Source organism: Eumetopias jubatus, unplaced genomic scaffold, assembly GCF_037043125.1.
Source record: "Eumetopias jubatus isolate StellerSeaLion01/CBP00866 unplaced genomic scaffold, mEumJub1_p1.0 scaffold_3, whole genome shotgun sequence".
Classification (NCBI taxonomy): Eukaryota; Metazoa; Chordata; class Mammalia; order Carnivora; family Otariidae; genus Eumetopias; species Eumetopias jubatus.
Window position 1 is genome coordinate 76,027,945 of NW_028274809.1, and position 14,331 is coordinate 76,042,275.

A 14,331-nucleotide genomic window follows, 5' to 3' on the forward strand; every position below is an offset into this window, starting at 1 on the left:
TTTCTCTTTACTTGAAAAGAAGAAAATAGGTACATCTGCAGTGAATTCCAGTTTAATGTTAATGTTTCCATATTATAATTGCTCTAGTGAATATGCATTTAAGTATATTTTCTCTTTACCAAATTGTGCATAAATCAGAAGGATGAGTGCAAAATCTATATATTTAACAAATCCAAGCTGACTACTTATGTAGACCTGGGTTTAAAATGCCCTGTTTGGGCCCCAGGATGGCTCAGTTGGTTAAGCAACTGACTCTTGATTTCTGCTCGGATTATGATCTAGGGATGTGAGATCGAGCCCTGCGTAGGGTTCTGTGCTGGGCATGGAGTCTGTTTAGGATTCTCTCCCTCCCTCTGAGCACCCCCTCAGGCACTAGAAAGAAAAAGAAAGAAAGAAAAAGAAAGAAAGAAAGAAAGAAAAGAAAGAAAGAAAGAAAGAAAGAAAGAAAGAAAGAAAGAAAGAAAGAAAGAAAGAAAGAAAGAAAGAAAGAAGAAAAAGAAGGAAGGAAGGAAGGAAGGAAGGAAGGAAGGAAGGAAGGAAGGAAGGAAGAAAGAAAGAAAGAAAGAAAGAAAGAAAGAAAGAAAGAAAGAAAGAAAGAAAGAAAGAAAGATTAAAAAACGAGAATGCTCTGATTAATGACTACAAGATTTAAAAATTCTGATTACATGATACACTAACCCCTGTCCAACTTTACATACTTTTCTATGTAAAGAACATAGAAAATTGGACATTTTCATTTATTTTGGTGGATAACAAAAACAAACGAGAATACTGGGAGAACTCAGTAAATGCCCAATAGTTTGTTACCATTGTTTGTGTCAAAATCTACCTGAGTAATAAAATTAGAATTAGTTCTAGTCTAATTATCAGCAATGTGAAGTAAAAAATATTTTTTCAGGTGATAAACTCCTCACTTTGTTCACAGGTAGGCTACACAGTCCAACAGTCTTTAAAGTTAAGATCTGATGAAGATTAACATCTTTTTTTTTTTTTTTTTTTCTGTACATAGGCCTGTTCAGTTGCCCTAGGTTGAAAATTAGCTACTGGGTCACAAAGAGTTTGTGAAACAGAATTGTGGGCAAAGAGAATGCTCCCATTAGTGTAAGTCATCTAAAACGAGGCTTCCTCACTGGTTATCCTAGTGAAAGGTCAGGAAGACTGTGAATCTATAAATAGATCTCCTAATTACCAAGCAAGGGTAAATCTCTAAGCGTTTTAGCATCTGCATTTGGCAGTCACAGATTGTACCCTTAATCCCTGCGGCCAAGCAGCCTCAAGCGCCTATTTTTAGTTACATAAATTTGCTTTTTTAACAACATTTATGGGATACAGTACTAATATGTACCAGAACCTTAACTAGCTATTATGGTTAAAGGATACAAAAAGAAAAAGGAGTTCTGAGGTTGAGTAGGCAATCCGAAATGCACAGACTAATGTCTAAACATCTTCGAAGCCAGATGTAAATTGTAAGCAAATGTAAATTGTAAGCCCCAAGAGTTAAGTCACTTGGTTACACAAATCCACTTCTCCCTGTTGCCCTACAGAGCTCACAATACATTTTTTTTTCTCAAAATGCTGGCTTGTCATAGGCCCCCAAATTTGAAGCATTATGACTTTAGAATCCCATTTTTCAATCCTATCGTACTTGAATTTGCCTTTATATTTACAAGATCAAAACCTGACATGTTAAATCTATATCAGCTAAAGGTCTAGTTAAGAAAGAATTTAATGCTGCAAAGAACTTGACTTCCTTGTTCTATTATGATATGCTCACTGAACCTAAAAGGCACATGCTTCATTAAGCTACTTAAAGGTTTTAGTTCAAAGCAATTGCACAGCTTTTGACTTCCCATTGGAAATTGCATGTAAGTCATGGGCTGGTTAAAGAATATTTCAATTACCTGAATAAAATTCAAACATAACAAATTAAGATACTGATATCAATAAATTTCCTAATGATTGTTCTGGTGATGATATAGGATAATGAGAAACTGAATATCAAATTTGCATCTTCCAATACAGCTAAGAAAGTTATAAAGAGAAATTGACAGAGAAAAATTTATATTCACCAATACACTGGAATATTAAATAATAGGCTTTGAACAACATTGAAACTTAAGGAAATTGTAAATTGTTAAATCCTATCAATTTCATTTTAAATTAAGTGATGAGTACATATGAAAAATATACATATCACAAAGAAATAATTTGTTATCTTGATAAGTAGGTTGGATACCTAATACCACTTTGAGGCTCTAAGTATCTGAAAAAAAATACCCTCATATGTAAGGAAAGATAGCTTTTTACTTTCTTCTAAAAATGGTTAATGGCAGGCAGTAAGAAAGAAAAAGCTTTAAGTAAAAGTCTGTTGTCCATTAACAGCTCATCCCAAACTCATTATCAAAATGTCCATCTTAAATTATGTATACATGACTATGCAAAATCAAATCGGGAAGTAGTGCTTGGTAAACTTGTCCTTTTGTTTCCATGGAAACAGATGCTGGATTGCATCTCTTTAGGGCTGGTTTTAAAGTGGAAAACTACAGCACAATAATATCCCACGAAGTTTGAAACTTAACACATCTCACAGATTTTTTTTTTTTAATTAATTAGGGGTTCTGAAGCAGCAGTTTATAGCATGATTATATACTTCATGTAGGGCATCTTTTATTTCTCTGAATTTCCTTTTTTTTTTTTTAGTATTTATTTATTTATTTGAGAGAGAGCATGGGGGGCGGGGGCTGGTGCGGGGAGGAGTAGAGGAAGAAGGAGAGAGAATCTCGAGCAGTCTCCCCGCTGAGTGCGGAGCCCAACCCGGGCTTGATCCCACAACCCCAAGATCGTGACCTGGGCCAAAATCAAGAGCTGGACGCCTAACTGACTGAGCCACCCAGACGCCCCTAATTCTCTGAATTTCTTAATTCTTTGTTTCTTTTTTGCCATCTCTCCTGCCCCCATTTCAGTAGAATGGCTTAAGAGGAAAGGGCTTTGCTTATTTGACTTTGCATCCTTAGCATGTAACATATAGGTTCCAGCTTCACCTCTTATGTGACAAAAGCATTTTGAATAAACTATAATAATACAACCTATTTTGTCTTTCTAGCTTAAAGAAAAAGTGAGCATTAGTGTCAGACTCACATCTATTTGAATCCTGAGTTTAACAGCGAGCTCAATGACCCATAGGTGAATCACATAAATTTTCTACATGTCAGTTTCCATTTTAAATTGGGATCATAACAAAACCCAAGTCGTGGAGTTGAGATTTTTAAATAATATAATTGTTATAAGGCATCTAGCATAATGTTTCATTTAATAAGAAATCAGTAAATGGTAGCTATAATAATTATAATAACTATTTCTACAGGTGCTGCTACTCCTTCTTGCCAGGCATTGTGCTAAATGCTCTAGATCTTCAATCATCACTATAGTCCTTTATGATTATCTTCACACTGCCGACAGGGACAAGAGAGGAGACCTAGAGCCACTCAAGTCCTAGGCTATGAGGTCAGGATTTAAACCTCCCTCTGCTTGCCTCCAAGGCCTGGTATTTTTTTTAATACTAACAAGCTGTCTCTTCTTGGATGTGTTTCAAAAACCCAGAAAGGTACAGTCTCTTTCTTTCAAACTATTTCTATACATTAAAATATGGCTACCTGATCTATCACAGAAGGCAGCTAATTCAAAATCAGTAGGTTGTACAAAGGAATTTGCCCACACTATATTTTTACTTTTTCAGGAAGTCAGTTAATTATGTTTCCTTGATGTAGTGCAGGAAACCATAAAATTGGATTTTTAACATGGAAATAAACATCTCGGTTCTGTTTCAGAGTTCTTCTCAGGAGTCACTTGGGAGGCCCCAGAAAATTTCTAAAAAGTCCACCTTACTCATATCTGTTTCATTATAGGCCCTGGTTATACCTCCTTTTAGAAAAAGTAATCAATATTCACTCATCAGCTGGGTACCCTGACTGCAGCGGGAGCAACATTCTATGACAAGAATAGAAACATGCCCTTCTTCTTAGGGTACAAGTCAGGTTCACAATTGTTCAAACACTTTTCAGTAAAGAAATGAAAGTATTAGATATTGGGGATCTCAGAAGCACTAGATCATAATAACTAGCACATAAACAGTGTTCTAGTTTAAAAAGGGCTCATATAATGTATCGAATATAAATCCCTGTAACATTAGTGCTTAAATAGAAATGTTACATTATTTGAAAACAATGGCAATAACCCTCCCCCTTAATAAAAGCAAGCAAACAAACAAACAAAAAATAAAACCCTGAGGCACAGGACAATTAAGTAACTAGAGTCAAACTTAGAAAGTTGTACAGGGGCACCTGGGTGGCTTAGTCAATTAAGCAGCCAACTCCAATTTCGGCTCAGGTCATGATCTCAGGGTCTTGAGATCAAGCCCTCTGCTGGGCTTTGGGCTCAGTGGGGAGTCTGCTTCTTTCTCTCTCTCCCTTTCCTTCTGCCCCTCCCCCCAGGCTATTTCTCTCCAAAATAAATAAATAAATCTTAAAAAAAAAAAGAAAGTCATACATTCACTGTTACTACACGCAAATCTTTGCACTACATTATTCAGATTAAGTTTAAATAGATGTAAACTGAAAGATTCTATAAAGAGATATTACATGGCTAATAAGGAAGAGGAAATTTGACAACTAGAGCAGGGATGTGGACACAGAAAAACAGCCTTTAAAAAACAGTTCTGCTGGGGTCCACTCGGTCTCAGTAATTTTTGCTTCAATTATTTTCTAGTTAATCATAAATAAATTATATTTATGGATTAAAGTGACAGAGTGGATAAGTTACAGATTGTTATTTTTGGCAAATGAACCGAAAAAGTGTTAGGTTGTGCTCTACACATTTTCAGATATTCTACTATTATGACCTAAGAAAATTGCAGTTTCAACCTAAGGACAAACTTAATTAATAATTATTTTCCAAGTGCATTGTATCATTTCTGTCAAAATGCTTTAATTACAACCAATATTAAATTAGTTTTGATTCCCAAAACTGATCCCTATTAAGTGGGAAATTACCAATTTGGGGCATACAATTCATAAAGGAATGGCTCTTATTTTGAGCAACTGAATATATATTGTGAAATGTTTACATAGTCATAATGAAGCCAACTATATATTTTTACAGATAGTAGATATTTTGGAAAACATATTAAGGAGGGCACATGATAAAATGAGCACTGGGTATTACATAATAAGATTGATGAATCACTGACCTCTATCTCTGAAACCAGTAATACATTTTATGTTAATCAACTGAATTTAAATTAAAAAATTTTATTACCTATTAAAAATAGGTAGTTTGGAAAACAATGGTAGAAGATCAATGATTTTCAATGGGCCTACAAAGTCAACACGATTTTAACAATAACACTAAGCTATTACTTGCAGTTTTCACTTTCACTTCTCATGAAGTACAAGGAGTCTCTCAGAGGCTACATGGTGTGTACTATTACAGTAGACTGAATACCAAAACAAACTCCAGTTAACTTCTATTAGCCAGACAGTTATGCAATTTACAAAAATATAATTGATGCTAATCTTGCTATTTGATTTTGCTTTGGAAAATATATTTGTTTTTAAAAACACATTACTTATATTAACATGTAATGGATAACATTATTTTTAATGAATTAATAAATGGGTTTTACAGTTCTCAGGTTTAGTTTCAATACATTAAATATTAATAGTTTTAAGCCACCTAAACCAAAGCTCTTGGGGTTCACAGTAAATTTTAAGGGTGTAAGGTCCATATGACCAAAAAGTTTCTGAACTGTTGGTAAAGAAACAAGAAAATACTATTTAGTCTTAAACTATCCCCTTACTTTTGCAAATCCCAATGATAAAGACCTTTATGGTCCTTGAGACCATAAGTGACTTGAGAAGTTATTTAAAATAGATCTATTTAAAAACCTGAAAGCATTTTATTCATAACATAAAAAATATTGAGCTCCTTAGAAATTGCTCCATTTGCAAAATATATTTATAACTTAACCAAAATAAATAATGCATACCTCACCGAGTGAGTAATAACGTCTTGGGATCTGGGAGTCCGGATAGATGTTTTCAAGGTACCAAGAAAAGGGTTTACACTTCAGATTTTCTCTTAGTGTTTTTCTGACTGACACATCTCCATAATCCACTTTGACAACACCTGGAATTTTTCAGAGAAACACACAAATCAGTTTGTGTTATTTTTGATTTAGTACGTTTCACTCTGTTTACTTTGTTATCAGTTTTTTTCCCCTCTACTCTAATTCCATCAAATTCAATTGCATATGCAGCTGCTACTACACTGATTTTCTTACTAGCAACAGTTAGTACATGAAATAGATATAAAAAACAGCTTTTCCTTTGGCTATGGCTTTTCAAATGGAAATATTTATCACCAAGTACTTATACTTCTTAGATGGAATAATTAATCAAATAAGTGTAAACTGGGTATTAATTTATCATCTCATAATCAAAACTTAACTGAGCTGTGTGATAATGTGGCTGTTTCTCTTTAATAAAAATTCTAATCCTCAGATTTCTCTAGGGTCTTTTATTCACCATCGTAGATTTCATGATAAATTTATATAAATATGATCCTCACAATGAACACTTATGTGTTCTAACTTTCTCTCTTCTTCTTGAACTTTTATTCTATCTAGGTTTACCACAAACCTGATTTTTTCTTTATTTTTTTCTTGTATTATTTTATGAGTTAATGTGAGCCACCTCAAATTCTTAGATAAGCAAGATAGTAAATAAGTAAGCTAAACTAAGGAAATGGCTTATACTTAACATGTGTACATTAAAATTACTTAATTTCAATTCATATAATAGGAGAATATATGAAGTTAAAAGGAATATTTCCATTGATGATCATAAAATGATGCTAGCTAGTTGAGAATTAAACAACAATGCTACTAATTTTTATATAAAAATACCATGGTGATGTGATTTGCTCACTACTATCAATATTAAAAATGATTTGCCTGAAATGACTAAATAACTGTGAGAAGACTGCCTTAGATTATTTTTGACAAGTCTGTGTTTAACATGTTTAAGACAAGTAAGCAACTAGACTTGGGCACAGAAAAAAAAAAAAGGCCCAGTATTTAGTATATTCTATCCCAGCCAAACAGCAAAACCTAACAATCATTCTATAAAACAATGAAAAATTGTTTAGACAATGCAGATGTCTGTAACTAATGCCATTATTTGAGTCAATGTATTCAAAAGTGGCAACACTCTTGAAGCTCTCATCACCTGTTAGTTTCCCCATTTCCTCACTATTCCTTAAAAATTCTTCTTAATTTTTGTTTTTCCAAAATTAAATGCTTTAGTGTTGTTAGAAAGCATCCTGATGATGCTTAAGCAGCCAAACCATTTCCTTCTAAAAGACCATATTGATTTTTCTACCTGGTGTTTGGACAGAAAACAATAAGGTCTTTGGGCTTTTTAAGCACATAAATATTTGCTTTCAAAATAATCCTATTCAGAACTTGCAATCTGGAGTGCAACCTTCAAAAGAAGAGCCTAGAAAACATTTACAAAATAGATCACTACAAGAATTTCTCTTTGTGTTAAGTGCTATATCAATTGCAGTGATCTAATAAATAGTCTTGAAAATCATATAAAGAGATTCCATTGGACCCAGAAAAAAAAAGGGCACTGTAGCTTCAGAGGACTTAATTTGACAATCAGTTTTACTGTACTGTTTCATTTTTGAGGTGGGTAAATGTAATCGAGATAGCTTATTTATATATCAGGATCTTTCCTTTTTCATCATTAAAATGTAATAGTCCTGGCTCCAGAATTTTTTCCGAGGAGGCTTTTATGAGCGGTTTTCTGATTGGAAAGGAGTTTAAAGATTCATTTGCATATATTTTACATTAGATAAGAGAAAATATTAATTGCCCACATCAGATTTGGCAAAGATTTGGTTGGTGTAAAATGACAGATACTACTGAGAAAAGCTAAAACCTTCTTACACTATCACCCTAAGCTGCCCCTTGGCATTGCCACTACATGAGTTTTGTCTTAGTCCTAGATAATTATTTTAATTACTCTTAGAAAAGCATAAAAATACTGTGGGCTTATCTTAATATTTTGGTGAGAATGTTTTTTCCCTCTATAGCTATATTTTCTAACATAGAAGTGAGATACTATGAGGGTTAGTATCCAAAATATATAGAGAACTTATAAAACTCAACACTCAAAAATTAAGGCAGAAGACATGAACAGATATTTCTCCAAAGAAGATATACAGATGGCCAACAGACACATGAAAAGGTGCTCATTGTCACTTAATCATCAGGGAAATGCAAATCAAAACTACAATGAGCTATTACGTCACACCTGTCAGAATGGTGGAAATTAAAAACACAAGAAACAAGTGTTGGTGAGGATGTGGAGAAAAAGGAACCCTCTTGAACAGTTGGTCCAATTTAAGAAACAAGAATTTAAGAAACAAATGAGCAAAAAAAAAGAGAGAGAGAAACCAAGAAACAGACTCTTAACTAAAGAGAACACACTGATGGTTTTTATTTAAATTCTAGTTAGTTAATATACAGTGTACTATTGGTTTCAGGAGTAGAATTTAGTGACGCATCACTTACATATAACCATCAGTGTGTTCTCTATAGTTAAGAGTCTGTTTCTTGGTTTGTCTCTGTTTTTTTTTTTTTTCCTTGCTCATTTGTTTTGTTTCTTAAATGCCACATAAGAGTGAAATCATATGGTATTGTCTTTTACTGACTGACTTATTTTGCTTAGCATTATACTCCCTAGCTCCATCCAAGTCATTGCAAATGGCAAGATTTCATTTTTTTATGGCTGAATAATATTCCATTGTATATGCATACCACTTCTTCTTTATCCATTTATCAGTTGATGGGCATTTGGCTCTTTCCATAATTTGGCTATTGTTGATAATGCTGTTGTAAACATCAGGGTGCATGTGTCCCTTCGAATCAGTATTTTTGTATCTTTTGGGTAAATCCCTAGTAGTCTTGTCTTAAAGACCAGAAGACCAGGTATGAGACCCTCTGGTTCTTTTTTCCTTTACTACAGGGACTGAGGAGGCCTTGTACCACAGCTGGTATGGCTTCAAGATGTTCAAGATGGTGAGGCCTTTGTTAGCCTGTGTCATGGAAAGACCATGAAGTAGAGCCTGAATTATTCATTTCCATGGCTTGAAATACACTCTTACTTGTTTCCCAAACTCTTATCTGCAACCCAAACCTCTCCAAAATAGCTCACCCAATTGTTTACCCAACAATTTTACTGGGATCTTAAATAGGCATCTCAAATTTGACATGTCCAAAACTGTCCTCTTGATTTTCCAACTTCATCCAACTCCAAGGTTCTCCATTTCAGGAACTACCACAAAAATCCACCCATTTTCTCATGGTAATTATCTTTCTCTCACACTCACATATTCAGCTCATTAGCAATTCCTATTTGTTTGATACATCCTCAGTCCCTCAAACATCCCCTTTGCCATCCTGGTTGCATAATCTCTCATCTCTTGACTAAACTAGCATTGTAATAGGCTTCTAACTAGTTCCCCTGACATCTTACATTTCTCCAACTATCCTTTATTGGCTATTGCCTGTTCCCTGGACAATATATTTGAAATACAAAGAAAGTCATGTCACTACCCTGCTCCAAAGCTTCTAATGAATTTTTCATTATGCTAGGAATAGACAATATCTTAACCATTGCCTAAGATCCTTCATGAAATGATTCTTGATTATCTCTATGACCTAATCATCTGTAATCACTTCATTGTGGCCACACTGGCTTTTTTTTTTCTTTGCCTTTTTTTTTAATGATTTATTTATTGATTTTAGAGAGAGGGAGAGAGAGCATGCATGCATGCGTGGAGGGAAGGGCAGAGGGAGAGAATCTTCAAGGAGACTCCCCGCTGAGCACTGAGTCCAAAGTGGGGCTCAATCTCTCGACTGTGAGATCATGACCTGAGCCAAAACCAAGAGTCAGACGCTTAACTGACTGAGCCACCCAGGTGCCCCTTTTTCTTTGGTTTTCTTCAAACATGCCAAGTTCATTCCCAATTCATGGTTTTGTACTTGTCCTTTTTCCTGTCTAGAATGGTATTAACCAGGAACTTCCATGAGTTGTCCTTTACTACATTCAAGTAACACCCAAGATAATCAAAGCATTCCATTTTTCCATCCTACACATAACCCGTCATAATGATTGGCTAAGGAATGAGCCTATGAACCAGGCAGCTTAATAAAGATATATATTCTGAGAATTTCCTAGGACTATTAGGAAGTTGAGGCTCTATTTCCTCTCTAATTGATAGCTGTAAAGATGATTTAAACCTGGAGCTTTGGAAGCTACCATATAGAGAATGCCTAAGACAATGACACCAATACAGGACTGAGGTAAACAGATGGGAAGAGAAAGTGAAAAAAAGACAAAAATACAGAGCAGAGGCCAAGACAAGATTAAGTCAGCAGATATTTATTGTGTTCCAACTATATACAAGGCACATTTTCTAGGCACTTGGGATATATCAGTGAACAAAACAAATTAAAAATATCTTCCTCAGGGCGCCTGGGTGGCTCAGTCATTAACTGTCTGAATTTGGCTCAGGTCATGATCCCAGGGTCCTGGGATCGAGTCCCGCATCAGGCGCCCTGCTCGGCGGGAAGCCTGCTTCTCCCTCTCCCACTCCCCCTGCTTGTGTTCCCTCTCTCGCTGTCTCTCTCTCTGTCAAACAAATAAAATCTTAAAAAAAAAATCTTCCTCTATGGAGATTACATCCTAGAGGAGGGAGACATGTACAGTAATACATCAGAAGGCGATACATGCTATGACAAAAATAGACTGGGGTGAGGGAGGAATGTTGCAACAGAATGAATCTTAATGTGTTATTATTTTTTTTCAAAGGCAACTTATAAAAGTTGCAAGTTTTTAAGGTAAGTCTTTCAGTAGGACTTGCACAAACCCTGAGAAAACTCTGACAATTAGATAAAGCTTCAGAATAAGTTAAAAAGAGTATTTTAATTAACTCCCAGTTTGCAGGTGTGATTAATAAGTAAATGATAACATATACAGGTTTGTTATATTTTATTTAATAACCTGTCCTCTATTCATCATTTAAAAATCTATTTCAAGGTAGTATTAAATTTATATATGTAGAATAATCATGTATTAAATTTTTATATAGACGATAGATTAAAGATCATAATAATCTCTGTTAAGTTCTTCCTTAGTAGATAGCTAAGAGGCCTGTGGTTCTGGTTCCCCATAATCAAGGTCCTGATGACAGAATAGCCTGATTATAGGCCAAAGCTTAGAGTTTTCTGTATAAAAATATATAATGCAGCATAAAAAGGGGAAATGATTTCCTTTAATCAGGAATGCTTAAGCAGATCAATGGTATATCTAATTGTCAAAATACATATATTGAAACAATTAGGTGTATTAGAACATGGGAAAATGTTACTAAAAATATAAATAATTTTTATTATATTGACATTATAATAAAATAAAATATATATGAAGCCAAAAAAATTAGAAAAATAAAAACACATTCCCTTTGCTACTGAAAAAAAAAGAGAGAGGAAAAAACTTTTAAAAAGTCTCCTATTTTAAGGCACCTGGGTGGTTCAGTTGGTTAAGCGTCTGACTCCTGATTTCGGCTCAAGTCATGATCTCATGGTTCCTTGAATTGAGCCCCACCTCAGGGCTCCTCACTCATCAGAGAGTCTGCTTGAAGATTCTCTCCCTCTACCCCTCCCCCCCACTCGTGTGCATGCATGCTCTCTCTCTCTCTAAAATAAATAAATCTTTAAAAAGAATCTATCTTTTCCTTAAGCACAATTAAAACTATGCAGCTAATCAATGTTTTTGTATACAATGATATATTAATAATATACTTGTATATTATAGTAGACCATTATACATAGTTTCAGCTCAGAATTTTTTAATATATTTTCAAAATTCCCTATTAAGAGGAAATCACCTTCTTTATATTGTTATTTACTTTGAAAATTTATCATCAGGAGCTTTATGGATAAGGATCTGCATTTTCTTCTCAAGAGAAGTAATAATAAAAATCATTTTTAAGCCACCTAGAGATTATTGTAGTCTAGAATATCTAAAAACTATACTGTGTCAGAGGTTTAGCAGATTACTTCGAATATTTTTCTAATTTTAAACTATTCTTTTAAATCACCATTTTAATTTTTTTCCATTCTTGAAATGCACACAAATTACCCATGCTCATAACCACTTATTAGGAGTTACTGGATAGAATTACATTAACAGGCTGATGGCACATGCCAGCTAATAACATATAGTGATTATATGATGAATTTATCATTTCCTATTATTACTGCAATTTTATTTTAATGGAATAAAAATGAGATAATGAATGGTACAAAGATCATAGCTTCTACTGAGAGGTATATTACATAGAAGTTGCAAATATTAGAAAACTTGTCAATTTATTTAAGTCTGTCTGATACCATAGTCAAAAGTTTGGGCAGATCTTGAGGATAAAGTTTCTAGGTAATTGCCTCAAACTTCAGTTCAATTTGGCAATAAAAGTCTCATATTCAACTGCTTGATCCCTGATCAATGAGAATATGGGAAATAAGAAAAGTGAATCTTTGCAATGGCCTTTAAAAATAAAGGTCAATTTAGTATCAGTTAAAGCAAATGGAGTATAAAATCTATAACTGCTAGGAAAAAAATTCCAAGTAAGGATGTTCAGGCAGTGTTACCATCTTTCAGAAGCTAGAATAGCCAGAATATGTAGTAATCTGCTCTATAACTCATGTTTTCTATGGAAAATCCAAAGGAGATATTGAGCCAATAAAAATACTACTGCTGTACTTGTATGCATTTTTTTTTTTATCCCCAGGAGTAAGGAAAAATTTGCATACAATTTGTATATTGGTCTTTTAAAAACTTCTTACAATTATTTGAAAAATATGTATTCATTGCAGAATTCTAAAACATTAACAACTATGAAAAGTAAAATAAAAATTACTTGTAATATGACTATATTTACCTTATGGTAATGATTTTTCTAGACTTCTATTTATGGATAACTATAAGATACTTTTCCCCTGAGACAGTATGTCATGAACACTTTTCAAGTTCTCTAAACTCTTCTGTAACTTTGTTTTTAATGCCTCTGTGTTGTTCTATTCTACAAATTGGCAATAACTTATTTAATCAATGTTCTATATTTGGAAATTCAAGTTGTTACTTATTTTGGACTTTAAAATCAATGAACATCTTTGTATAATTTTTATTATGCCCTTGATTGTTTTATTAAGATAATTTTTAGAAGCAATATATTTTCATAAATTATATGCTGATTTCAAGACTTTAAAAAATATATATTACTAACCTGCTTTTCAGAAAATTGTTCAAATTCACACACCGTCTTATGGTGTAAGAAGCTAATTTCCCTTCCAGAACACTATTTTATTTTTTTAATTTTTTTATTTTTTTTATTTTTTTTTAAAGATTTTATTTATTTATTTGACAGAGAGAGAGACAGTGAGAGCAGGAACACAAGCAGGGGGAGTGGGAGAGGGAGAAGCAGGCTTCCCGCAGAGCAGGGAGCCCGATGTGGGACTCGATCCCAGGACCCTGGGATCATGACCTGAGCCGAAGGCAGACGCTTAACGACTGAGCCACCCAGGCGCCCAACACTGACTATTTTAATTTATCCTTTAGTTTACCATTTTTTATTATGTGGAGATAAATGTTATCACATTACTATTTAAAACTGATTACTAGCGACTTCCAGGGAAGATGGCAAAGCACAAGGATGCTAAGCTCATCTTATCACAAGAATACAACTAGGTAACAGCCACATTCCTGTAAATAACCTGGAAAGCAACCTGAAGAATGGCAGAACAGACTCTCCACAGCTAATTGTAGAGAAGAGGCCACATCAAAGAGGATAGGAAGGTCAGAGGCAGTCAGGAGCTAAATGGACCCTCAGGACTGCACACAGGAGAGAGGGAAGACATGGGGACGGAGAGGGGGAAGAAACAGACCCTCACCCCGGGCACTCCGGGCATGGGCAACTCACAAAGGGAGGTTGAATCCCCATAACATTTGGCTTTGAAAACCAGAGGGGCCTAATTTCAAAAGTTCTTATAATCAGCAGGGATTAACACCTGCAACTTTAGAAAAAATCAGCAGGCTGAGATACAGCATGGAAGCAACAGGTTGAAAAATGCCTGGTGTAAACCGGAGGGAGATTTATTTACTAATCTCAAAGCCTGTGTTGGAGAGGCAGGGATCCTTGGGAGAC

The 14,331-nt window shown here is 34.4% G+C and overlaps 1 protein-coding gene across 2 annotated transcripts in view; it reads right to left on the bottom strand.

The window, feature by feature from the left end:
* The window catches only part of GALNT13 (polypeptide N-acetylgalactosaminyltransferase 13), a 458,838-nt gene that overhangs the window by 50,733 nt on the left and 393,774 nt on the right, over window positions 1–14,331 (bottom strand). For both annotated transcript variants that reach the window (XM_088022151.1, XM_088022150.1), the window contains exon 8: window positions 6,044–6,183. In XM_088022151.1, the coding sequence (XP_087878277.1) occupies window positions 6,044–6,183 (140 nt within the window). The remainder of the gene's footprint in view (window positions 1–6,043; window positions 6,184–14,331) is intronic.